This window comes from Amblyomma mixtum, chromosome 6 (assembly GCF_055824585.1).
Source record: "Amblyomma mixtum isolate Tamu chromosome 6, ASM5582458v1, whole genome shotgun sequence".
NCBI lineage: Eukaryota > Metazoa > Arthropoda > Arachnida > Ixodida > Ixodidae > Amblyomma > Amblyomma mixtum.
Window position 1 is genome coordinate 114,425,970 of NC_143017.1, and position 27,658 is coordinate 114,453,627.

The 27,658-nt window shown below is 52.9% G+C and overlaps 1 protein-coding gene across 8 annotated transcripts in view; it reads left to right on the forward strand.

Annotated features, from left to right (window-relative positions):
• Window positions 1–27,658, forward strand: part of pnt (ETS transcription factor pointed) — a 196,877-nt gene that overhangs the window by 162,382 nt on the left and 6,837 nt on the right. For all 8 annotated transcript variants that reach the window (XM_089548842.1, XM_089548836.1, XM_089548839.1 and 5 more), the window contains one exon: window positions 19,489–19,665. In XM_089548842.1, coding sequence (XP_089404968.1) covers window positions 19,489–19,665 — 177 coding nt within the window. The remainder of the gene's footprint in view (window positions 1–19,488; window positions 19,666–27,658) is intronic.

The following is a 27,658-nucleotide window of genomic DNA, read 5'->3' on the forward strand; positions in this document are numbered from 1 at the left end:
TTCGGCCCCATGATTTGTGTACGTGTCGCTACGGGTGAGTGAAGTTCCCGTATTTGTGTGACGCAAGATATGCACTGCCGCCAGGTATTCTTGTTTCGCAAAAGCAGAGTGTGCGAGGGAGCCCAAGTGCGAACATGCAGCATGCCGACCATAAGACGCTAAATCATACGACCTGTATTGCGCAATATCCACGTTTTTCTCCGATTGTTTCCTTAGACAGAGTTTAATTTGGTGTCTTTCGCGTTGAACTCTGCTTTCCTTGCCTTTGTAATTGTTGGGCCATAAACATAGCGTAAAAAAAAAAATCGCATGCGAGGCGAGTGTTTTGAGAAATGAACGGAGCAACGCGGGACCTGGCAGATTTTGGCTATTGCAGGTGCAGAGTACCTAAGGTAATTATATCAGTTACACAGCAGCCGTTAGTAATGGCAGCGCTAATACGTAAACTCATTAGCAGCACTCAACCAAGAGGTGTATTCCAAAAGTGAGACCGCCTTTTTTCAAGCGCGGTATTTTTATACTGCCATTTTTTCTCGACCAAGAAAGGTAAAAAAAGTATTTGGTGCATACTTTAGGACCCCGTTCCACCGAATCCTACACGAGTGGCCATAAACCCACCCCTGATGCAAATAATGATTACTTCGTAAGAGTGTAAAGTATATTTTATTTTCTTTGTTCTAAATATTTGAGACCCATCTAGACAGGTAGTACCCACTACGCGTTTTCAAACTCAGTGTGGAAACAAATAATTTCGTTTTTGTGTGTAAACTGACTGTCCTCCTTAAAGGCCCCCTGCCCACCCGCGGCCAGCAGACACTCTCTACCTCACTTTGAGCGAGCCTCCTCTCCTTCCATTCCCTCCTCGAAATTTTTCTCTCCCGCTCCTCGTCGAGTAGGCTCGGCAAGGCAAAATCACCCCTTCCTTCTCCGGTGTAAGCCGGAGGCGTGGTGTCTGTGGAGTGCGTCACAGGGCGACGTCATGGCCCCGCCTTCAATAGAATTCTTTTCTTGGTTTTTGCATTTTCTCCGCACACTGAACGATCGAGAGGCGCGATCGGCTCGACCACCTAGACTTGTTAGCGAGCGCATCCTTTCATACATCTGTTTGTCATTCCCAGTTAACGAGCCACCTTTTCATTTTCTTTTAGGCCTCCCCACCGTTTCACGAGCGGAGGGGCGGAAGTCGGTTGTGTTCGAAACACACGGCGAAGCGCGGACCCGGCAACCGCCCGTTTGCTTTTCTCCATGCGTGTTTGTGTTCTGTGTGTTTGTGTCTTTTCTCCGCTCCAAAGCATATGTCATTCATTGGAGTCAAGGCGTACGCAAGATGCACGAAAGATAAGCGGTATGTGTGCGGAGCGGTAAAGTGGGCGAGCGAGGGAAAGGCTCTGCTGCACTACTAATTAAAACCTTGTTTTGGGGGGCTCGCATAGAAGAAAAGAAACTGAGAAGGGAGCGCGCACGCAGAGCGTCTCGTGACGGGATCACGGCGGGGGGGAGGGGGAGGGGGGGGGGGGGGCGAGCCAACTCCCTCAGTTTTACTGTTTTTTTACTTTTTATGGCTAGGGTTCAAGGCTGTCGCCGCACGCTCCCTCCGCAGTTTTTTTTTTTTTGTTCCTTCATGCGGGTTTGTAGGCATGAGCCAGAACAGAAGGCGCTGCGGAAAGCGTTGTGCAGACGACGCGACGCCAAGGCTACGCCCAACCTTCTCCCGTCAGTCAGAACGATGCACCAATGGAGTGCCTTTAGCGAAAGTAGCCCCCCTTGACGTCAGCGGGGTGCAGAGTAGTGGGCCGGGCCCGTTTTTGAAGGAAGGAAAGAACGAACGGGCTTTGATTTGAATTTTCGCAGCTTTTCGGGGCGCGCATGGCTCTAGTATTTTGCAGAGGTTATCTTCGATGCCTCATCTATGCAGTGGGCTTGTTTTTCAAAAATGTCCGGACCCTGGTCAGTGGCCCTTTAATATTGCTTTTACCTGTACATAGCACACCTACGGTACGACCTAGGGGCTCCTCACAACGTGGCCGCTATTAGAGGGGGCCGCCGTAGTAGTTTTTTCTAATGGATGAGGACATCTCTTATCTCTTGCGAAACCGGAGTGTAGCAGGGACCACCAAACTCGATGTCGCTTTCAAAACTGCGGTGTCTAAAGAAAAAAAAAAAATCTTAGCAGAGAGGAAAGCGTGTCGCCTATACAAGCTGCACATTCTGCGAGGCTCGCACCAACCGCGTGGTGGCAGGCGTCCAAAGATTCCCTCGAGTTCTCGTCCGCCGCCCGACGTGTGTGGTCCTTTGTTCTCGTGTTGCACTTAAGGGGCGTGCAGGAAAAAAAAAAAAGAAACAAGTACGCGGTCCCGCGGACAAGAAGATTATACTGCGGACGGCGCGGCATAACGAGGCGTGTGCCCGAGCTTATGTGTCGCTGCTTGACACCCTCGCTCTGTGGGCGTAACGCTATACGTTGCGCATTGCTCTCGTTGGGGAAACGCCTTCGTCAAAAACCGTTCGGGCGTGTTTCGTCGGCGTCGCGTGGATTATCCGCCGAAGTCGAGCTACGTATATCGGTGCTTTTGGTGTATGTGACGTTGTGGGTTGAGCGAGCTGGGCAAGATTTCTGCTTTTATTTTACCTTGCTCCCTTCGGTCGCAAAACATTGAGTGCGACATACGTGACGCAGCGCAAGTTTGGTTTGGTTTATGGGGTTTTAACGTCCCAAAGCGACTAAGGCTATGAGAGACGCCGTAGTGGAGGGCTCCGGAAATTTCGACCACCTGGGGTTCTTTAACGTGCACTGACATCGCACAGTACACGGGCCTCTAGAATTTCTCCTCCAAAGAAATTCCAGCCGCCGCGGCCGGGATCGAACCCGCGTCTTTTGGGTCAGCAGCCGAGCACCATAGCCACTGAGCCACCGCGGCGGCCGCAGCGCAAGTTTGATTTCCTTTACGCAAATTCGTGTACACGTCACTTCAAGCGAAGGTACCATTGAATGTAGTTGCCATATTAGCTAAGTCAAGCTTTATCAAGCACATGGCATACGGAGGCAGTGGATGTGTGTCTTCACTTTCGTCCGATTCATATTCGCTCACTTTTTAAAATTCTATTCACCTGCCACTCAACTAGAACCGCCGCAGCTTGCTAGTGTTTTCGTGCGCTTTAACAAGCCTTTTTTGTATTTTCATTGCCAAGGCTGTTGCCAGCGCAAATTTTTTTGTATTCCTTGATGAACAAAGCTGACTAGACCGGTCATGCGGACAAGGCAAACTCACATGCACAGAGCAGACGGTGTCTGTCACTTCTCTCTTAGCCGCCATAGCCCTCAAGCGCACGTGTGTGTCAACGCTCTCTCTTCAGTGGCACTCCAGTAAATGGCTGCAAGGACGCCATTAAAGAGAGAGAGAAAAAAAAAGGGGGGGGGGGGGGCTGTTTGGGCTGGCTGTCGAAAAGCAGTTTTTAACTAAAAATCGAGCCGCCGCGGTTGTTGTTCCCGAAGGTCTCTCCTGCAGCCACGCGGTGAGAAACAAAGCGTCGAAAAGGGTAACCTTGGCGTCTGAGCTTCGTCAGAGCCACTAAGCTGAAACGTGCCGCTGTTGCTGCATGTTCCGTTGGCGCCGCTTGCTTGGGTCGTTTCGGTGCGCGCCCGTTTGACCGGTGGCACTTGAAAGGGTGCCGCTTTTCTGTCGTCCCGGAGAGATGCTCGCCAAATGAAAATTGATGACCCCACACCCCGCCTTTGGTGAAACCGCATGTCGCGCTCCCATAGCAACGGGAGGTAAAAGCGTCAAGAGTCGTCTGCGAACCATTTTCTATATTTGTTTTCTTCCATGCCAAAGAGAGAAATGGGAAGTTGGGATGTGAGGGACGTGGCGACGCCAGCTCGGTTCACGAGAGTCGGAACAAAGTTACCAGCCTTGGATCCACACTAATCCTCTCTACACATTCGCTAGCTTCCACAGTGTACGCGGGAACCGGTTCGTGGTGGGAGGGTTAACAAAACGCCAAGGCTTTCGCTGCGCTTTCGGTACCCAGAGATGGCGGCCGCTGTGACGTCGGTGAAAACTATGTATACCAACCTACACGTTCGTTCCATAAGATCCTAAACCCTGCTACGATTTTATAACCTCCCTCTCCCTCCACACACGCTTTGATTAACAGAACTGATCGCGTTAACCGTTTGTTAGACGTGCTGCGTGCTAAGCGGCGCTTTTCTTTTATTATGATTTTAGCGCTGTTTTAGCTGCGCCCGAAAATATGTACACTTTGCTGACACTTGTGACTGTCGCAGTTTGAAAACTGCCGGGCAAATTTTGCTTGCACCATTGTCCATTCGTCTCAGTATTTTGCGCCTGACAAAAAGTAGCCGCAGTTGCCGCCGCGGTTGCTCAGTGGTTATGGTGCTCGGCTGCTGACCCGAAAGACGCGGGTTCGATCCCGGCCGTGGCGTTTGAATTTCTTTGGAGGAGAAATTCGAGAGGCCCGTGTACTGTGCGATGTCAGTGCACGTTAAAGAACCCCAGGTGGTCGAAATTTCCGGAGCCCTCCACTACGGCGTCTCTCATAGCCTGAGTCGCTTTGGGACGTTAAGCCCCTAAACCAACCAACAACGTAAATTACGAATTCTGGTCATGCGGTCCAAAATAGGAATTAACGATGGTATTGATTTGGGTAAGCATATGTATTAGCTGCGTGCAGGTTAGAACGATTGCTTTTCCTCTTCGTAGACAAACTATTAAACCATTATTAGAGTCAAATGACTGTTGGCGTCCTGTTTGTGTTTTTGCGTCCCCATTTTTCACCAGTGCTTCGTTGTATAGTTGACCGGGAAGCCAAGGAGGCTAGTGGCTGACCTCCCGGCCGCATGCACTGCGCTACGGCGTTGCAATGCAGCGCCGATGGCGATCATGAACCTGACACACATTGTAGCAGGGAGAATGAGGGAAGAAGGAAGGGGGAAAGGAGGAGGACGGCGTTCTGGAGCCGAACGTCTCGTGACACCGAGAACTTGAACTCTGCTGCCGCTGCCGCCGCCAGAAGTAAGGCGACTGGGCGTCTCGGGCCGACGCAACAACGCCGATCCAAGGACTCGCTAGCTCGGCAGCGCCGTTTGAAGAACGAGCAAGAAAAAAAAAAAAAAATCGGCGCGACCCTGAGCCGCACGCGCGCTGAGGAGAGAGAGAGCGAGCGAATATAATGCTTCTTTTTCTTCGCGTATCATTAGGCGCAAATGTTGTTTCTCTCGGAAGAGAGGGAAAGAGTGGTGCCTGTTGTGGCTGCTGCTGCTGCTGCTGCTGCTGCTGTGCGTCGCGCGGCGGTACCTTACGTAACGCGCCGGGCACGCTGCCTCCCACCTTCTCCCCTTGCCAGAGCCGAGAGGCCTTCGGCGATATCGCCCGGCAGCACGCGCGAATTGTTGCCGCACTTAAGCGGTTTTTAATACCACCCTTTTGCTGCGCACCGGTCAGGAAGAGCGTACAGCGCGTATGCGCGCGCGAAAACGCGAGAGTGCTTCCGCAAGCTGTTTGCTTACGGTGCACGGCTTAGCCGCTACTAATAGAGCGATATTTATCTTGCTTGGACAATTGGCCCGTATAAAAGTTGCTTAGACAGTACGCGGGAGTCTTTTTAGCAATGAATAAGCTTTCTAGGGATAAGGGATGAGGTGGCCGCGGTTGGCTGGTTTGGTTGGTTTATTGGGGTTTAACGTACCAAAGCGACTAAGGCCATGAGAGACCCCGTAGTGAAGGGCTCCGGTAATCGCTCAGCACACGGGCCTCTAGAATTTCGCCTCCATAGAAATTCAACCGCCGCGGCCGGGCACAGGACAGGGTTAATTGGAGAGATATGAAGATGCCTTTGTCCTGCAGTGGGCTGCTGCTGCTGCTACTTTCTAGACTTACTCTATTAAGCTCCCGCTCGAGTCTTCCTAAACGAAGTAGCTGCAAGGGATTGACCGGTACCGTCAGATTTCGTACAGTTGCATTCAGTGAAATACTTGTTGAGTTGTAGTGTTTGTATCATCGTACCACTTAAACAAGAGCACCGGCGCTGGACTGAGTCCAGGCTGACGTCATTGAGCTATTACAACGATTGCAACACTTATCGTCGCTAATCACAACGCGCAACGCGCTCCCCTACCTTGAAAGCGCAGCCAAGACACGCAATGAATGTTCCCGAACGGCATGGTGCACTGAAAGGCGTAGACCACCCTAAGGTTGAGACCAGAAGCGAGGAACACCGCAATTAACCACGGCTGTATCATGCGCTAAGACGGCGCGAAGCACAGGAAGACGGTTCCTCGGTCGAGCGTGAACTTCCCATTAGTACCAATATAGGCATCAGTTGCAAGGCCATGCTTGCATGAGCAGCCGTTCTGGCTTGCTATAATGGATCCGTTATACAAGAACTCCCCCTACCACCCCCCCCCCCCCTGCTTTCCGCCCCGGGAAACAGAGAGTAATTGACCTTGGCAATATCCCTGACATTCTTTTCTCCAATTTGTCGGCCCGCGGGCGACCAGAAAAAGAAACCGTCCAGCGCCGGGCTTTCCCTTTCTTCCTCCGAGAGCGGCCACTTCCCTCCGCCACGGCCGAGAAAGCGGGCACGGAGCCCGCGCGCGCGCGCTTTTCTCCAAGGCCGGGCGGGGGAGGCGACGCCGTTGTTCCGCACTGTTGTCTTTCGGCAGCGGCCGGCACGGCGTCGAGACGGAGAGGGAACCCTCTCGATCGCCAAGGTGTTTCCAGCGTTCACCTTGCGCCCTGCCAAGGTAACGACGAACGCTCTCGCCTCCGTCGTCATACACGGTGGCACGTATACAAGTTCCACGCCACGGATCACCGTGATTTGCGCCGTCAGAACCGAAGCGGCGCCTTTTTTTAGGTCGCTCCTCCGCCTCTCTCCCCCGTTCCCCTCTCCGGGCAGATTCGGTCCGTGCGCGGCTGGCCCGTTGCACGTCCTTGATGCGTCCGTGCCGAGCGTTCCAACTCCACGACGCGTTAGGCAGTTGTGGTTAGCAGGTGCTCGTTTAAAGGCCGAGTGCGCAGTCTTCGCTGGCCGGCCTTTGGCGAAGCGTCTCCATCGTTGTCCACTCGCGGTCGGCAAACCAGCCAGCGAGGAGGTGGGGGTCGGCGCGCTTCTGTAATCTTTCGCGTGGTAGGCGCGCGAACGCGCTCATCACGTCCAGAGAAGCGCGCGCTGGCGCGCCATTTCGCTGTCGCGTCACGTCCTCTCGCATTCTTCTGGAAGAGCCGGCGTCGCTAGCGCGGCTGGCCCTGAGCCCACGGCGCGCGTGGCACTTTCGTGACTCTCGTTACGAAGCGCCTAATTGGGAGAAATCTTTCCCATCCGTTGCGCGAGTCGAGTGTAACAAGACTCGGAGCTTTCGTGCATGTTTGTTTGCTGCCTCTGGTTCCAATTTGCGCCGTGCGTAGGCAGGTGGTGAAAACGAGTGCGCAGTATAAACTGCAACCCCGACCGATCGAGGTGGGGGATAATGGAAGAGACATTCTTATAACTAGGACACCTTTCTGTTCGTCTTGTACGCAGCGCTTGATGACTCAGCCGCAGCGGCTAACGGTTTGCGCGAAGTCTTCGTAGCGCCGGACATCCGGATAGAGCGCAGCCAGTTTGTTGAATGCGGGCTGAATGCATGTTCCTCTCCCTGTGAATGGATTCGTGTACAGCAGCCTTCACCTCGTGAATTCATCTTGCCACTGAACATACCAAGGCGTGGCATTTCGTAAAAAAAAAAAGAAGAAGATTTAGGCTACATCACTGGTTATGGCAGGCTCATGACGTATCAAAGCAATACGAGTGGATTAGGAGTGCTGTCCTCAAGCATGAGAGCTCTCGTGAAGCAGGAGCGCTGGAGAAACCACCGCACACAGCTGGGCGCCCAGCCTCGGCCATGTGATTAGGCGACTGTATACTTTGGCGATCGACTGTGCATTGCGATTCTTTTCGTACATTGCGACTTCTAATGGGGCCGTGTTTCCGCTTCTGTAGCCCGGAGAGAGCGCGGCAACCTTAACTATAGCTAGAGGGCGCGTGGGACGTGGTCCATGGAACCCAAAAGCACGGAGGACGCACTCTCGAACAAAGCGGAGCAAAAACAGACACGCAGAAAGATTGAAGAGGAAGAGGAGGGGACGAAAAAGGTAGCAGAAAAGAAGAAGCAGAGCGACGTTGTTCGTAATTTTTTTTTTTCTCTCATTCGCTGGCGAACGACGCACTGCCATTGTCTCGCGCGAGGACGCATTTATGCGCGTCAGAGGGACTCCAGCGGGACGGCGGGCCCTTCGTTAACAAAGTAGTCCGGATGCCGCCGTCGCGCTACCAACGCCCTCCCCCACTCATTGGGGGCGAGGCTGCTACGCGGGGCACATTAGCATCGGGCTCTAAGCACGCGCATAGAAAAAAGGAGAAGAGAAGAAAAAATCATGACATCCAGCAGTACGTATGAAGAACAGAAACAAAACAAGAATAAAACGAGCCCGAATCGCGCTACCACCAGGCGTCGGTGTAAACCATGAAAGTCGGCAGCACAGAAAGATATGGGCGATGGTGCACTATGCGCCAGCTCGTCGCGCCAACTGGCTCGACGCACAGACAAAAGAGAGCGATTCCCAAAAGGGACGAACCAAGGCGGCGCCGACCGCATATCCGCGCTGGGCCGCGGAATATATACGCGGTCACGCTCAAGTTGGCAGTGTAGCGGAGCAGGCACGGCGCATGCGCCGTGGCGTGCGGCGAACGCCCCTTAGCCACTGTAGGTGCGGAGAGCGCGTGCGGTGTGCGTATACCTGCTAGCGCTGAGGCAGAGGCGGCCGAGCCGAAAGCGGGGCATCCTGTATTTTGTCAGATCGAGGAATGCCATTGTGTGCGCGGTCGCGGGGACCCTGGCAGCGAGCGGCGCTTGTGGCGTGCCCGTCAGAGGAGTCGGGGCGTGCTCGCCCCTCCCTCACCTCCTACTGCGTTGTTCTGCCTCCGTGACGCCCGGCGCTGTCTTTCTCTCGTCTCCTCATGTGCTCCTCTCTCTTTGGTTATCTGTGACTAGTCAACACAGATCTACTACGCCCCCAGAGTGCCGTCCTGGCGTCCTAACTTATAGCCTCTTCATCCTTTGGCGCGCCTACGATACGTGAGACTCAGCTGGAAGAGTCACTAGTGAACTTTCATTTTTTTTATGTCCGGGATCTCTGTAGTCATTGAGTCTCTGCGGCAGTTTGTGTACATAGGAGCAAGGAAGGCGACAAACGGTATCATGGTTATAGCTCGAATGTGTTGCGCCTGTGGTTTAGGGGCTACTCAGTAAGACACCTTAAAAGAAAAAAAAAAGGGGGGGGGGGGGGGGCTGAGTCTTTTGTTTCCCGCCGAAAGGAAAGTGGCTTTCTTGGAGCGCCGAACTCTCTTGAAGTTGTCTTCGCCGCAGCACTCTTCCGTCTTGAAGGAAAGCAGACTCAAGTTGTGGAAATTCCTTAGGCACGGGCTCTACGTGTTCCGCACGTTTTTTCTTTAGCGTCATCGAAAGAAAAAGAATTATTCAATAATATATCATGGCGAATACACCCTCTCCTGCAAGCTGTGCAGTCGAGCCCAAGGCCACCCTTGCCCATATCCTGCATGGGTGCCCTCAGGACATTCCACCGGAGGGATGGCAGCTATCGAATCGCGAACAGTGGGAAGCCGTGGTGCTCAGCTTCGATCTAGCATCCAACTGCGGGTCGTGAGCAGAGGCCTAGAGGTCACCGAACGCCAAGGGCTCAAGAATACTTGACGAGGCTCCCCCTTCCACAGATTACCACCAAATATTTGTCGAATAACAAAAGTTTACTCTCTCTCTTTTTCTCGCGTCACTATTCTGAGACGTCTTTGTCGTCCTTCGGGTTTCGAATTAGATGTCTGTTCGACTCCTGGTAGCAAAAGTTTCTCAACAGCTAAGAAACCAGTCAGTATGCAATTTCCGTTCTCGTTCACATACAGCCTTCTACACATTTAATGCGAACATACTTTGAGTGCCTTTTCGTTTTTCCTACAAACGCAGTCAGATGTTTTCTTTTCTTTTTTCTCTCTTTCGAGTTTGTGAGAGGGACGTTATGGTCGCAAATCTGTCTGCTTCCAAAGGACGGTAGTTGTAGCTTTCCACAGCCTGCGTCTGCCTAGTAACGCCTTTAGAATTGTCCCTGGCGTGTTCGCGCTAAGCATGCGGGCACCTGTGCGCAGCTGGCGTCCGAAGAATACGTACCACCGTCGCCGGCGCATTTGTTTCGTCGCTCGAAATAGTGTTGGCCAACGCTTATTAGTCCCTTCTCTGTCCAGGCGCCGTGAGGTCTAATGGAACGCCTTTGCTCCTTTCTTCTTTTTCCCCACATCAGCTGAGCGCGATCAAGGTTGAGGCCATTAGTATTGTTCCTTTCTCCCTCCGCATCGGAGCTCGGCCTTAAAGACGTCCCCCGCGCCTCGCCACTCTTATAACGCCGGTGGTTGTTTTCATCGGCCGCGAAGCACCGCGTCGTCCCTGACGCAGAAGAAGAGGAGCCCTTCTTCCGACCTCTTCTTCGCCAGAGTGGTGGACGCCGCCGCTTCGCTCCGTGATTGACCGTGAAGCGAGGACGCCCCTTGGCTGCTCCGAAGGGCGCCAAAGACGCAGCTGATGTCCGACAAACGGCGGCCGACGATCATTCTCATTGCCGCCGCATTTCTCCCCCACCTCTCTCTTTCTCTGTCCTCACACAGATTGTCTGTCCTCGTAAAAAAAAAAAGGGAAACCCTCCCTCGGCAACTTTCTTGACTTCGGTCGCGCTGACGATAGGGCGACCATTACGATTTCGCCTTGCCGCGGCGTCGAGACCTTGTGGGCGGCGCCGTGAGGTATTACCGGGCTTTTCGCACCTATCGCCGCCGTCGACGTGCGTCGATTGTTTCTCTAATTGCCCGCCACGTGGTGTCTTTTTCTTCTTATCCTTCGATACCCGCCTTTGTTGCTGACTTACACGTATACCCTCGATGGGATTCTTTTTGTAGTAAGAAAGACATTAGATTCCTCTGCCGCTTAGCACAACCTTGCTCCGTCCGTGGCGGCCATACCGCTACATCTGTGGCTTCGCTTGCGGCCGCTGTATGTTGTGTTCACCGGTGTCGCAGTAGGCGCTTAACTCTACCGTCTTCCGTATGCCTCTGTACCCGGCAGTGGTTTTTGGTAATGTACTAGAAAAATAACACCCCTGTATATCTTATCCATGCCAATGCGGGCTCGTCGATGACCTTGCTCGGCCTCAAAAATGCACAGCAGTAGTTGCGCTTGTTGGGGATGAGCATAGTTAATTCGTGGGATGATTTCTCAGATTTTGGATAAAGGCTACTGACTCAACCAAAATTAGATTCCACTCTCAGCTATCAGACTGTCTTTGGCAGCAGAAGCTTTGATAGCGTCTGTTATCTCGGACTTTCTGCCTGAGGTCGGCGTGCCTCTCGTCCAAATGCTCAGAGCTGTTGAGTTGCCACAATTCGTGCAAGAAGCTGTTATTTGTGGCGATAAATTCGTCACTGCGATTCCTACATTCGCGCAGCCCAAATGCAGGCAAAAGTTCGGGAAGCGAGGTAAACGAGTCGTGTCTATCCTGCATAGTAAGGCCAACCTGGAATTGAACGCCTCAGCGACTGAACTGTTGCGAGGGGAGTCAGCTATAAGATGCGCTATGCACACTTAGACCTGCGCTGATTAAGAGCGTCGAAGCTCAGCGTGCCGAGACACTCAGCGGCTGAAAAGGCAACGGTGGAGAGAAAGAAACAAGACAAAAGCGCTGCCCGTACGCTGAGCGGACAAAAAAGAGAAGTTTGCGACATCGAGAAATAATCATGCAAGAGGAGAGAGAAGAGAGAAAAAAAAATAATAATGAAGCCGGGGCAGAAATAAAGCCGACCGAGCCGCGTGTGTGGGTGCGCGAAACAACGAGAAGGGAACGAAAGCAGAAACGGAAAGAAATAAATAAAAGAAGGAAAAGCCAACGCGAACGCGCCGAAACAAGGCAGCCATCCGAGCGTGGCACCCCTCCGCCCGTCCCCGCTGAGCCAATGAGCAGCGGACCGGGCCGTTCCCGCCGTGGGACCTTACCTGAATCCGCCATTCACGTCGGCGCCGCGCTGCTCTCGCACGCCGTCCTTCCAGCCTTCGGCCGCGGCGGCAACCACGCGCGTCGTCACCGCGACGTGTTGCTCTCGCGGGGTGTCCGACGTCGCCTGTTTGATGCGCCGCCGACCGCGGGGAGTCGCAGAGGCTGCTAATATCCCGGCCGAAAGCGGCCTGTACCATCCGGCGTCGTCTTTTCCTCCCTTTCGTCCTCATCGAGTGGTCACGATGGTCACTTTAGGAGCATCCGACGGGGCTCTTCTCCGGCTGTGTCATCGGTCCTGAGGCTGAAGAAGTGCACCGAAGTTTCGGCCCGGCCTATACCCGGTGGCCTGCCGAAAACACTCGGGACCGACTTTGCGTCATCACGGTGGGAACCCAGCTGGCCGTTTCCACCCAGACTTGCTGCCTTCAGTGAAATCCGCGCCGTATATGACGTAAATCAATGATCACTCGATCGTCTCCGCGACAAGCAGACAGATCCCACTGAGGAATACACAGCTCCCTCCGAGGACGAGTCATTGCCCTCGCGTCTTCGGAAATCAGAACAAGCACTGGGCGTCGCCGACTCTGCCGGGCAGTTCTTGGACACCCCTCGAAGCACGGCAGTTCCTTCGTGAGTGGCCCCGAAGACGACGTCTGCAGTCTCGTGGCTGGCAGCAGCAAGCTGGGTGATTCGGCGCTGCTCCGCTCGCTGCTTCTCCAGAGCCCACCAGCGGCGGCGACGTCGGTGGCTGCGTGCAAGCGGTCTGCGGTCGACTGTGCTTCTGGCGTCCTTCCCGGGCGCATCCTGGCTCCGCCGCATCCGACGACCCCGGGCGCCATAATAGCGACGTTCTGCCAACTTCCGACCGGTAGCAGCCCCAAGCTCTTCCTCTCGGGCGCCAGACTGCGTAAGTTGCCATCCGCCCCCGCCGGGCGTCCGCATCCTCCCGCGCGAGCGCCCTGCGCGCATCCCATAGGCGACAGCAAAAAAAAGGACCGGCTTTCCGTTTTCCTGTGCTCGCGGCGGACGTTTTTAATCGGTTCCGACGACGACTCCTGGCCTTTTGTTCAGGGCGGATCGCGGAGGGAGGGGGGGTTCTTCCGCTGTCGACGCAACTTGATGTGTGTTTGTGTGTCCCAATGTACCCGTGGACGCACATCTACGTCGTTGGAAACCAGCTGCGTACCGGTACCGCGTACGCGCCGCTCACATAGAGGCCGCGGCGACCAGAGGGACGGCGAACGGGCCCAGATCGAAAGGGGGCTGTTTGCTTTCCCTTTATGACTTCATGCTTGTGGCACACCGGCTGTGCAAAGGAAACTTCCTTTGTGCTCTGAGACCGGCTGAGACTTTTCGGCGTCGTTCAGCATAGGCCCATCTTGGCTTAAAGAAAGATGGTATCGACAGCGTGCATTCAGGTTAAACAGGGGACGGTTCTTTGCGAGAGGCAATGTAGCTCCGCGTATCCTACTGTTCGCGCTTTGCGTCGGGGTGTAAAGTCGTGCGGGAGGCGCATAACATGTTGGCATCCGCTACCAGGTGCGATACGAGTTCCGCGACAATTATGGTGTATAGCTTCACGTCCTCATGCCGATTCCCATTTTTCTATATCTTATCTGCTGCCTCTTCGGCCGTCAATTTTCGTTATCAGCTTCCTTGTTCGTTGTCGCTTCATTAAAAGGCACTGCAGATGCGCCGCGCGCTCTACCTAGCTGCCTTCGTGGGAGCAGTATTTCATGCCTGCCGAGCAGCGGAGCGACGCCGGTGGGTCGTGAACGCGGTTGCCAGGTGACCTGCCACTCCGGAAATGGGCCAAAAATGCCGGGCCGTAAACAGCCGCGCAAGTGCCTCCACGCTCCCTCTGATAGGTCGCCGTACGGCGGGTAGTTGACGTGTCTGTCTGTGCGCGTGCGAACGGCTTCATCCGAATGCGCGACTGCGGATCTGTGCACTGCAGTAGTGGTGCTAACCAACGCGCCTGCGCCGTTTGGCTGTTCATTGACCGGCGACCGAGGTATATATACCCTTTTTTTTCTTCGCACCTGTACGCCGTTGTTCACTTTGTTGTAGTTTTCGAGTTTGGCGCTGGTCTCAACGGTTCGGCTTCTGGAATGTATGCGATGACGCTGGTAGGAAAGGGCGTTCATGCGGTTGCTGTTTTCAAGTACCGGCGAGTGATAGCGGAGTCTTGAACTCTTATCGCTTAGTGTTTTTAGTCCGTTGAGCTGCCGCTCTCTCTTCCTGCTGGTGATCGATCAAGGCCCCGAGTAACCAACAGCAGTATTCAAACACGTGAACCTACATGGTAGATGTTCAAGCACGCTTGCTATGAAAAGTTATTCCTTCGCCATAAAACGAAACAGTGAGTGTGCTCGGAGGGGCCCTGATCCTGCGTAGAATAGTTTAGCCCACCATACAAGGGCTCACAGCTTGGTTTTACAACTACTATGAATCTACACCACATCGTTTAATCGAGACACGGTGTAAAGAAAGGGCAGCTTTCATTGCCGCAAGGTGTTCTCAGAGGTGACGAACGCGCTTTCAGGTTTGGGTTCATGCTACAAGGCAGCTGAGCATTGAACCCTTATTGTAACGGTTAGTAACAACGGCTTAGCTGGTCGGCACCGTTTTCAGTCCGAGCTCTCCTCTAGCTCAGGTAGCGCGTGCGGCGCCTTGGAGTCGGCGAAGTTTTGCGTTTTCTCTTTTGTCGCCCTGCCAGCAGCACGTGCACCATGATTGCTCTTAGGAAGAGGAGGAGGGGGAAAAAGAGGCAGTTCTTGCTTTAAAACGGTCTTCTTCTGCGAAACCCTCGCGCTCAAGCGTCGCACTTGAGCACGCGTTGCAGCCGGGTTTCGACAGCGGGGGATTCCCACGGCTGCAGGCCTGCACCAGATCTTTTCCCCGCGCCAGATCATGGCTGCGAGAACGGAGGGCAGGTGACCAGTGGAGGGAGTGGGAGAGGGCAGCTGCATTAGCGAGAACGGCGGCCCGCGGCGCGGTCACTGAAGAGACCGCGAGGCACTTAGCGCTTTCAGCTGATAAGGTCGGGGACATGCGTTTGCTGTCACAGCGTTGTGGTACACGCGTGCGAGAATAACGAGGCGCTGTGTTTTCATGCAATCCCGAGAACTCGTCTCTCCGTTCGCGTTGCCCGCTACAACCGCTGAGAAACGCGGGAGCATTCTTCCGATGGGGAAATCTTCGGTCGAGTCACTGTCGCGCGCCATGTCCGCTGTGGAAGATGCCTTTGTTGCTCTGTGAGCGTTGTACTGCTGCCAGGCCGTTGCGGATCTAGTTATCACTGCGTTTAGTCGAGCGTGGGCGATGCAGGAAGCGTCGGCCAGTTCGCGGTACTCTCGTGGGCACTCTGCGCTGGAGACGTGGTAGAGGAATAGTTAGAGGGGCGCTTCATTAGCACACGCTGCGACGCGATGTAGATTCTTTTTTCGGGAAAATCTGCTGCACGCAGTGTTACCGCGAACTGTACGAGTTGTGTGAGGTTGTCGCTGGTCAGTGCCAAGGCGTAATGAAAGCGGTGACAGGAAGCCTTTCAAAGTCAGCTGACCGGCTGCTCGGTAGCCCGCCGCATCGTCCTACAGACTTCAGCCAAGTGTTCCTCTGTAGGTTAGTCATGCTCCGCAGTCACCTCACAGCAGTGAAGATGTTCAATAACTGTGAGTATATAGTGTTTTCTATACAAGACTGAAGGTGTCATGGAGGCGATCTTAGGAAAGAGGGAAGGTGGTAGGGTGTCAGTGGGCCCGAATGCCCTGAAGATCCTGGTCCTTGTCTGTCGGTGACGTTGTGAAGCATAGCGATATTGGCAGCCTTCCCACGCCCTCGCACCGTGGGAGTAGGCGAGTCCTACCTGATGCGTGAGGAGTGGCACGCTGCCTCACGGTCCGCGACGAACGCTTGGCTGCTTTCGCGGTCCGTTAGTGCGAGCACCTGCCCCTCAAGTTCTGCACCGAAGCACGCGTGCACGGATACCACTTGCCCTCGGAAGCTGCGAGCAGTATTCGCCGTTTCCCAAATACCGTGAAGGACTCCTCATAAAATTGTCAGTCGGGCGGTCGCAGTTCAAGCCACGAGGGAGCTGAGGCATCTGGAACTTGCGAAGTTCCTCCTCTACTGTGGTCTGCTATTCGCGCCAAGAGAGCATCTGTCAATTTGGCGCGCTCTCTACATTTAGGAAACTGTCGACGCGTGCCCTGACATGTTTTTTAGTTGTACAGAGCACCTCGGTCTTTAGTGGTCAGGTCCCTGCAAGACTGCAAGAAAAATTGCGTTGCGAGAACTCCTGTGACCTTCCTGCATCGCAAGACGAGAAACGACCAACACAATACGGAATCGGAACTGGGGCGACTTGCTGGTTCGACATTTCGTCTCCCCTTTCGTCTCTAACAATGCATTTTACGCGGAGTAGTCTCCCCTTCGCATGTAGCCCAGCCGATTTGCCACATAATATATTTTGCGGCGTGTTTTACAAGAAGGAACCGATCGGGCGTCAATGACGCGTTTTCACTCCCTGTATATGCCCTCATATTGAGGCTTGTAAAACCGGAGCCGCTGTTTGCATGTTAGAGACCCGCCATAGGGTTCCTCCGTCCACGGTGTGTCCTCCCTTTCGTCTAATCACACAGTATATAGGAAGAGAAGCAATGTGTACCTAATGACTACCGACGTGGGTCTTCATCAGCTAATTGTCGACCGTTATCTTGTTATCACCAGTGTCACTGCTTCCAAAACCGCTTGATATTTGCATGGTGAAAGGTGATACACTCACTTATAATTAACGCAGCGGGGAAGCTTGTCAATTGGAACGTAGCTGCACTTTTTTAAGGACGGATTTATGGTCAACTCGGAGAAAGCGGTCCATCATGAAGAATGCGTTTTTTGGACTTTATTTAAAGAAACTAGGGGAGTCAGTATAGATCATAAGGTAACTCCCCCCCGCACACACACACAAAAAAGAATTGTAGACCTAAACGATCATCCGAGGTGTGTTGTTTAACGTGGAAAACAGCGAAGGTGCGTTCGCTTTATTTATCGCCATTAGAATCAACGACCTCTTTGCTGATTCGCACCTGGAGCGCATGCAACGACGTCCTGTTACGCCGGAAATCTGCTCTGCGTGCAGCGGGTCATCGCCAGACGATGACAGAAAAAAAAAAGAAAAAGAACGATGAGGAGAGACGTCCTGTTATTTATTGGAATCACAGGCATGTGCACTGTCGGAACATGTGCTGCGAAGCATCAACGCATACTGCTCATTGAATGGTCGACCTTCAAACTCTGCTGTGGATCACAAGAGTGCGCTGCGCTTTTCAAGCTGAGTCATCGTGGAAGCCACGTCGCCAGTACAGTGCGTTAACTTCCAAAGGCTCCACTTTTCATAAATGTGGCAAGCAGCGCCGGCTCCGATAATTGGTCCACACTGATTATGACCGCTTAGGATACCACGAACTCAAGTCTCCAAGTCTCTTGACACCGCGGGGAGAGCTGCTGCGATGACACCGTGATCTTTGCATTGCCACAAACGAGACATACATATCTCGATTTTTATTTTTTCAATGCTTTTCACCGACTCGCATTTTCCATTCAAGGTGGGCACCCGTGATCTTGGTACTTGTTTCATCTGTGTCATCGCAGGTCAAAATGAGCAGAGAACTGCTGTCCCATGTGTGAAATTCCATAAACTTGTGTAGTCAAACAAGTTAATAAATTTGCTTTCTTCTGTGACACAGGTATTGTAACGTGAATCTTTCGCAATTGACGAGAACTGTATTGGAAAAGTAAGCGCGTATGCTGCGTTTTTGCGCCGGCTGCTAAATTTTCGCTTGCGACATGAGCCATCTTTTGCAAACATGCCAGACTGCGAAGGAGTCTGACACAAACAGTGTAGGAGATGTGATTGTCGAAGCGCACTTCCAAAGGGGTCTGTGTGTTTATAGGGAAAACGAATGCGTAAGGTGCAGTCACTAAAAGACCAATCGAAGTTAAACTCGTGACAAACACTTTATTAGTAACCGTTTGCGACGGTATCGCTTCCCAGTAGACAGCGCTGCCTTCCTCGCCCGAATGAGCCATCACAGATGATTCGCAACATTGTACTGGCAAGTCTTTCAGTCCTTTGTGCGATGGTTCCTACTTCAATGCTTTTCGTGGTGCTTTCTCCTAACTTATCCGAGCCATATCACGGCCAAATTCTACAATGAACGGACAATGTGTTCTCTTTTAAGACATACGTACACCTGTATTTACTAAGCACCAACTTGCGTCCGTGGGCTTTGCACGGTGACAGCCATGCAGCGAGGGAAAGCTTGTCGTGTCAGCGCGCAAGCCTTCGCACTCGCGTGCTCGACCGGCTCATAGTTGAAGGATCCAGCGGCCTGCTTTGAATGCCCTCGACTGGGCAGAAAAATTGCCCGCCCGCCCCCGCCGTCTTCACCTGAAAATTATCCGCGTTCGAGTTGTTTTTTTTTTTTTTGTCTTCGTCCCGTACCCTTGACCCAAACCCGCTCTCTGGGCGGGCAAGCGTCGGCGGTTCTTTTTGTTCGGCCGTTTCGTGGTGAAGCCGCTGGCAGCGAGCGGCAGGGCCCATTGTGCCCAAAGTGGTGGTCACTGCACTCTGTGTGTTTGTCTTCCTTCCGCAAGGATTAGTCACGTACGGCCCCTGCAGTCCTGCGGTGTGTACGCTCTTGCTCTTGAGAAAGCTAGAACGCAACCGACGGCGGGACAAGCAGCGCGCTGTGGCGCGTGCTGAAATAACCCAGGCGTGCAAAATTAGCTGGACCCCGTCCTCTACTGCCTGCGCCATATTGCTCGAAGAATTAAGTCGGCGACACGGGCCTGGGGTTGTAGGTAGAATGCTCCGCGCGCGTTTCTAGTGTGTTTGCGCTCGTTTCGACGGAAGAACGAAGTTTCGCGTGACGCAAGAGGAGCTAGTGGTTCCTTTGTACAGTGGTTGTCGAGCGCCCTTGAAACACTTTCTGTTTGATGCACCGATGTGATAACTTTGTACTCCGCGATTCTTGCTTCGAGTATTCCGAATCACTGCTGCCTGGCCACTATGGAAAAGACAATGGAGCGCACTATTGTTGCGTCAGGTTGCTAGGATTGCGTTCTATAGCACATCTGCTATCGTTTGTCGTCAGTAAATACTTGTAAACTAGGAATTAAGACTCTAGTGGTTGCGCAAGATGCTAGGTTTGTGGGCGAGTACCATCAGACCTGAAGCAGGCCATTTTCACTTGACTCAGTCCACTGCCACACATGGAACGTGCTTGCTTACTCCAGACATGCATGCCATCGTATGTGAGTTACCCTGCTGAATGTAGTGGCGTTAGATGACCGGTCCTTCTTTATCGGCTTGCAGACGTGGAGAAAGAGTGCGCCTCGCTGGAGAACGTCCCTTCCAACCTGTACGAGTCTGTGGTCGTCCCTGGACTGGACGAGTTCTTCCAACAAGGAGGAAGTTTCCCGATGCCGGAGCAAAAAGTCACGCCTGTCATGAATGGAGCCGCAGCGCCAACTTCGCAAGCCTACATCGACGGTGAGTTCCGCAGTTTGAGACCTGTTTTGGGTATTTTGCATGCGTACGAAGGCAAACTGAGAGGTCCAGGATCGATCGAATAAGATCTGGCTAAGCAAAATAGGCAAGGGCACAGGAAAAGAAACTACTAAGACGATCACGGAGCAGAGGAAGAGAAACACACTGAGATAACACCTCTTGGCGGGATAGGTGATCCACAGCTCCAGTCTTGTCTACTTACTCCTAGCCCTTCAGTTTTCGCAGCCAAATCCCATTCGAGCCATTTACCAACTGACCCGCCGAAATATGTTGTTACTCCACAACAAATCGCACGCAGAATAAAGTCACGTTTCTTGCGATGAAACGTTTAATACTAACACAAAGCGCGCTCAACGTTGTCCTTTTTGCAGAGCTCGTCGCGCTAAGCGGCCACGCCGGTCACGGCCGCTTCTGGAGCGAGCGATTTTCGCGACTTTGCAGTTATACACATTCTGCGCCCTCACCGAGTGAACCTATTCGAGCACGTCGGGCCGGATATGCATCCTATAATCTCTTCTAATTTAACGCCAGAAGCGGAAGGCAGTCAAAGTCTCTGGCAAAGCCTTGCGCAGGAACTCTGGTTCGCGTTCAATCAGGGCAGTCACTTCCGCCGGGTCTAATTACTGACACCCAAGCCCGCCCAGCTTTGAAACAAATCCCGGGATTCGTGCCGGGCGAGGAAAGGTCAAACGTCGCGCCCACTGGAGGCGCGTGTAAGAACTAAACGCAGGAAGAAAGCCCGGCCCCCTCCCCTTGCTTGTCCGTAATGAAGCCGAAACACGCTTCCTCCTCCTGACGACAGAACCGCAGCGCGTGTATAGTAGTCTCACTTCCGCTGCTAATTACAGCTTCCGGTTCGAGCATTATGTGTCGCTGGCGGGGCGCTCGCCCCCTGTCTTTAAAGGCCGCGTATCGGAAATGGCTCGGATTCGTCCGCACATACGTCCGCGTATGCCACGCCTCAGCGCCTCCGCTGGGGCACAGCACAGCAGCAATACATCGTCGCCCATAGTGCGGTCGGTGGCTGCCGCGTGACGCCATCATCGGCATCCGGATGTCTGCGACGCGTGATGCCGAGTGGCTCTCGGGTTCTTGCGCGCATAGCGCGGTTTGCGTCCCGGCGGCATCGCGCGGGACCAACTTTGCGCCGCAGGTCGGAACGATAGGTGTGGCTCGCGGATGCACGGGCCCCTGGGCACCGGCGACGCTCATGAAACGGGACGCCTCCCTTCTCTCCATCGTCACCCTCCTTTCCTTCCACATCTCGCTCACCTGTTGTTGCGCGCGCACGAGGCGGGTGGTGGCGGTGGTGCGATCGCCCTTTTTTTTTTTTTCCACCGGAAACGCGCGGTTCTTTCGCTGCCTTCTTTCTTGCAGCCTGTCCCTTTTTCCCTCCTCCTCTTCGAGCCGTCGTTCCCCCCATTCCACCCCCCCCCCCCACACACACACACACGCTCCCGTAAGCCCAACTGTCTTTTCTTTTTCTGCTTTTGCCGTCTCTGACGCAGTAATACGCTCATGCAGCGGCATTTCTGAAGGCTTCGGTGCTCGCCAGAGGTACCGCCTTTTCCGACCTTGCTTTTGCTCCTTTCTTCGCCAGTCTTTTTTTCCCTGTGGGAGGGGAGTGAGCATGTTTCGGTTTTTCGCACATCTCGGACAGTTTCCTCCGAGATGTTACCTAACCTCTTCATTAGGCTGCCCTTTTATTGCAACGAAGTATCCACGCGATTCATTCGTCTCCATGCGAATCGTGCCTCCCCACCCCGTTAGCAAATTTTCCTTCGACTCGCTTTTTTTCGGTCTCAATCTTCTGTGAGAGTCGAGTTCGTGCTCAGCCATTTTGCTGTGTCACCTTTGGCCAGCGCGCCGTTCATTCGTTGCTTTAGACAATCCGTCCGCTTGGCGTTTGGCACGTCAACTTTTTGTTGCCCTTCTTGCAGCCACCTTCAGTCTTTTGACAGGTTTGTTGGATTTTTCGCTGGAAACGTCAGCTTTATTTCCTTTGTTTTCGTTCTCTCTCTTTTTTCTTGCGCCTTCTCTTTTTCCTCTGATGTTACTGATCCACAATAAGCGGAGCGATGGTCGGCTTCCGGCGGATGTTTGTGTTGGAGGCCAACGGTGCCGCACGCTGCTGCTGCGCGGTTTTCCCAGCTTTTTGCCTCCGCCGAACTTTCGCCACCCACGAATCCGACGTGCGGCCAACAACGGCTTCAGCTGCGGGCTTTCTGGCCACGCTTTATACTTTCTCTTCGGGCCCGGCATTATTATTTCAGGTATTATTTCGATGTTAAGCTGAAACTTTAAACCTTGCATGACAAACGACCGTCATACGGAATGTGTCCTAAGGGCTTGAAATGCCGATTCTTTAATTGTCGGTGTAATTACAAATGATTGTCTGCAGAGTTCTTGTTCGGAAGAAATTGTGTCCGTCGACGCCACAGGCTCCTTAACTGCGGGCGGGATGTGGTAAGGAATCTTAATAAACATCACCAACATTTTCAAGTATTTGCAGGACCTGTTCCTCACGGTGCCCTTATCTGCGCACCCACTGTATCTCTCCCTATCACAAGAAAAAGAAAACTAACCAAGAAATAATAATTCTTTTTCTATTCTGCTTTAGAAAGCGTAGCGAAGAAGTGAGGTAATAGAAGTTCCGCGTCGTCTCCGTCGCGAGTAGGGCTGGGTACTTTTGCTGGGTGACGTGTGTCCGAAGGTCTGACGTAATAATGGAGGCGTACGGTATTCAGCTCGCTTTCAGCCGTGCTCTGAGCGCAGCTTCGTCTTCGAAGAGATGCCATCTCGGAATTGTATTTTTGAGGCGGGCGTCCAGATCGGCCTGTCTGTCACGGACTTCTGGTGTCGTCACTCACCGCAGCCCCCGCCCCCCGGTCGCACGTGCGCACACGCTCGCCATGGAGAGAAGCAGAACCAAATTAAAAATAAAGGGGGGGGGGGGGGGGGGTAGAAAGACGCATGCTGCAAAAACAGGCGACGTCACGGAGCTTCCCGCGGTTCACCACAAAGGCGCCAGATTCGAGATGAGCGGCGCGGCGCAGAGCGCTCTGCCGACTCTCTCTGTATGCGGCTCGCGCCACGCCTGCATGGCAAACAGAGGCGGTCGCCGATAGCGGTCTCGGTTGTGTGCCTCCCTCGCCCCCCTAGACTGCGACGGGAGTGTGCCGCAACAGGCTTAGCAGTCGCGTTCGCTGCCGCCGTTGCCCGTCCATTTGTCTTGGCGATGGTGCGACTCTTCGCGGGTGCGCCGATTTTGGGCGGTAGATAAGGCACGGCGCGTGCTGCCCGGTCTTCACAACTCAGAACGCGAGTACTTTCTTTTTTTCTTTAGGTGCAGTCTTCCCCCCCCCCCCCCCCCCCCTCAAAAAAAAAATATAAAAAGAAAAGGCCGCAATGCGGTTTTCCTTCTGGTTCGTGCAGCTCGGGAGTACCGTTGGTACTCCAAACCTTGTTACTCCAAAACGAAACCGTACTCGACGGCGAAGAAGCCGCTTATTTTTGGCAATAGTTGCTTATAATTTCTTGCTTTATTCAAGTGAGCAAATTCGCGTGGAACGGTGCTTCTTGCGTCTGAAATAGCAGCCGAGCCTTGACGTATGAGTGTATCGCGATTTTCCTGTCTGCAAATGAGCAGCATCGTTCGAATACATCTCTACTTTTCGAATGACAATTTCGTTGGACCCTCTATTCTCCAAGATAAGTTGTTTGGCAGCATTTTCCAGCTCGTGTGTCTCGGCCTTCGTCGCGGCGGGAACGGTATTACACCCAGTCCCTGTTCCTATCGCTCTATCGCAGTTCCTCAAGCCAGCAGCTGCTGTTGAGTGTGCTCGGCTTTCCCGTGATGTGGAAAATGCGTTAGTCACTGACGCGGCGGTTCGGTTCCCGTCAACCCCTGAATGTTTGCCTTCCTGGGTTTTTTTCTCTTTCCTCTGAATTTTTCTCCAAATTTGTAAGGGGGTTTCGCCGTTGTTTCTTAGGTTTCCCTACAGTAAAACATGCTGTCGTCACAATCATTTGCTACGCTACAGCCTTTCCTGTATGTTTGTGAGAAGTTGCTGCACAGTAAGCTACTGACGGCTGGTATGATCACGACTATTTCGAATGAACACAGGCCGCTAAAATGCCGGTTATGATACATTCGAGAATATTGTGAATGCTGCTGTGTGTAGCTGAAGGCGTCTTTATTAGAGGGGTACTTCTTCGCCGGGACGTTTCGTCCTTTGTCAGAAGGCAGTAAACACGCTTTAAGGCATCACCAGTAGCAGTATACCTATGCGTAAACAACGGAGGGTTGCCTAGCTGCACTGAAATGCGTCATTGAAAGTGACTATGTCCGAGACATGGAAAGGAAGAATACAGGGTGCTGAAGTCTCTTAGGGAGAACGGCAGAAAAACAGAAATCAAACATCTTCGTAGCGAAAATAGGCCTCCCAGTAAGTGACGTAATGGCCTTGCTACGCATGCTACGTTGCCCACCGGCCTGCAAACGAAGTTAAGAAACGCTTTTCGAAGTCGGGGAAAAAAACGTGCGGCACCAGTGCGTCTGAAGTGGTTCGCTGGTCGCCGGCCGTTTCTTTCAATCTTTTTTATTACTTTCTGTTTTACTCTTGGCGTTTTGGACGGCCTTGTTGGAGCGTGGCGCGTGGCGCGGTGGTCGTTCTGCCTGGCCCTTCCGTCCATTACCTGTTTTGAAGAACTGCCTGTTTTGTCTTGCCTGTGCTTGTTTGCATCCAGCTCTTCCTGGCTCGGCTCTACAGCTGACTCGATTCGTTGCACAAGTTCATTTAGCCGTCCACAAAACAAACATGCCAAGAGTGGTCACACTGTTTATTTCCTTTCTCGGCGCCGCGCAGTCGTGATTTCGTCGGAGTACGGGAAAGGAGCGTATTAGTCATAATAGCCGTTTTCGTACACAGTGTCTCCACCGGGGCGATGTTTCACAACGTATCGTGCTTGTACGCCTGCGCCAATTTGTGCCAAATGGCCTGTCATTTCCTTATGTAATGAATGTTTGCAGTGATTCATCGCACAAAGACCCTTGCTTTTGATCACAAAAACCCAAGGTATGCTGTTTTCGCACGAGTTGCGCCACTGGCCTTTGCCGTCGGAGCCAGTATATCATATATTCGCCTTAATCCCGCCATTCCAGCTTCTTTTGTTTGTTTCGAACACGATGCACTCCACAGTGGCTACTTTACCTGTACAAGTAATTGAGACATCGTTACTTGAGCATCTTAGGGAGGAGGGGGTCCTCCGGGCGCGGGAAATCCGAACACGCTGTTTATTTTGTTGTCCGTCATCCATCCAAGAATATTTATCGGGACATTTATTGAACAGTGATGACGCGTCTTACCGCTGGTGCATCCCACGGTGCATGGCCATATAGCATGAGGTGCTCCATGCGCTTAAGCAAGCACGAGTGATACTGGAGGGGGGTATTTGTTACTGAAGCGGCTACCTCAGACGCTGAAGCAAAACTGGGCCTAGACAAGCGCTCTGTCGCACATAAAGAAAAGTACTACCCAGAACGCCGCAAGGCGCGCGTGATTCGGCTCGCGGGAAACTACGCCTGTTCCATTCATTCAGTAGCGTTCGCTCCCACGGTCTTGATACGGCACACAGAAGTCCTCGCCTTACTTGCGTCGGCGCGTGTGTGCTGAACGGACTCTCTTCAAGACGTATTTTCTTATTTTCTGTACCTTGCCAACTTAATTTACTGTCGGCATAAACGTCTCCTGTCTCTTTTCTCCGGGCCCTAAATTAGTCGCCTCCCGTTGTTTCGTGCCATCGGTGCTTGGATGCGTCTCCTCCCATTCCCCCCCGATTTCTGTCGGCCGCGCTGACCACCTGTTGCGCTCGCGTATACATGGCGCCAGCACGATGTGCGTGCGAACTTTTGCTCGATTGTTTTCTTCATGCCTTTTCTCGTTTACTGCCTACTGCCTTGGCTGACCGTGACCGTTTCCGCAGGACCAATCCCAATCTGTTTGTAGCGCACGTTTTACTCGGCTGCTGTTTCGCGAGATAAAGCGAGAAATAGCGATGAAAACATCCTACCTTTCGTTCGCCGTCGCTGTGTTCCCTATAGGAGGCATGCAGAGAACGTGCTATCCGAGTCGCGGATTGTGTCCGGCTATAGTCAGGATTGAAGCCTCGTCTTGCAAAGGTATAAATGGGGGACAGAAGAGCTCTGTTTAATAGAAAAAAAGAAGGAAAGAAAAAAGGAAAGAAGGAAATAAATAAATAAAGAAAGAAAGAAAGAAAGAAAGTAAGAGGCATTAAACAGAAGCCAAACTTGTATTATATTTTTCGGTATCAATATTCTGGATGCATGATAGCCTTCTCGAAAATAATTAATTGGAACATAAAAATGAAAACAGTGGACTCATTTGCAGAAGTGACTCACTCGTTCATTCCTTCGTTGAAAAACATTGCAGTTGCTCAATGTTGTAAGGCCTAACATCGGTAAGTTCAAAATGCCGCAATCCTATGGTTTTCCTATGTTCCGCTGTAAATCCAACTGCGCGTTGAAGCGTTGAAGGCCCAAAGAATCCGTCATGGTAATGTCTCAAGGTCTGTGCTGAGCGGAAATCCAGACACAAAGTTGTCTTTAAGTCGCTGTCGATGTTTCTTTGTCGATGTCCTGCTAAAGCCTGACCTGATAATCTACCGGCTCTCTCGTATAGTTTGGGACGCTGGAAGTGTTGCGAGGAGTAAACCTCTGGTTTCCTAATGAAAACCACGCGGCTAGCTATAGCCGGAAATGGTGGCAGCTAAACAGGTGTCGAATTCACGTAGCTATTTGCACGTGAAGACAGTTCTTGATTCGCCGACATTCGGGCGGCCTTTTTGTCAGCCACCGCGTTCGGTTGGCGGTCATTCACAGAGCTTTCTTTGTAAACTCGGTCACCTATCGTCTATACCCGAGCTTCCACAGCGGTGCGCGGCATGGCTGAAACAGAGTTCACAGAGACCTGCATGCTTGTGCGCGCGTGCGTGCACGGGCGGACACCGCTTTACGAGAATTGATTGGCGCCGGCCACAGTTGCCCAATAACGTGTCGCGCAAGCCCCCGCGTGTAATCGCTGCGCGCGTCGACCGGCATATGACCATATGGTCGCCATGGGTTGTTATGTGGTCAGTGGCAGCGGAGCGTGTTCCGCCGCAGGCCGCTTTTCTGCGGGTCCTGCGTCGCTACTCGACCGAAAGGGGCCCCGCGCTACGCCCTCCCGCGCCCAGAAAAGCGCGGGTCATTGCGAAATTCCCTGGCTGGTCCCTTTGAAGAGCTGCGGCCAAATCTGTTGTGCTTACGGCGCAGCGACTGGCGTTTGCTGCCGCGAAGAAAGCGAGGGCGGTACTGGGACCTCCCCGAGTCCTTCTCTGGCGAACTTTGCTCGCCGCAAGGACCGCGCAATTCTTGCTCCCTTTGGGCCACCATGCACGCTGGCTCAATGAGTGGCCACATTAATTGCGCGCGAGTGCGCGACCCGCCCCGTTTGCCTTGGGCCTGTGGCGCGCTCCACCGACCGACATTCACATTGCGCGGTGGCTCGGGTTCTTTTCTTGCAACGGTTCTGTTTCTTTACCGGGCCTTCGTAACTGCTATGACTTCACTCATACTTGTCGCTGTGGTTATCTGCCATTTAAACCATACACTCACAAAGTCAATTCTGTGGCAGCCTTCAACCAAAAGGAGGGTCATTGTGCGCTGCCCTAATGCTAATTCTGCATGGACGGGTCGACGGAAATGTGACGTGTAGGACAGTGAGAAAGGAATATATAAAAACATATATTTGCCTTAATGGAACAAAACATACCGAATGGATGTGAGCACGTTCACTGCACATGAGCTCGGAAGTTATTTGTTAGGCAGTCAAAATTTTTTGCTGTAACATCCTGAGTTCATGCATCTTTGCTTCATTTGAGCGTTCTGTCTCTAGGTCGTTGTGAAACTTACCTT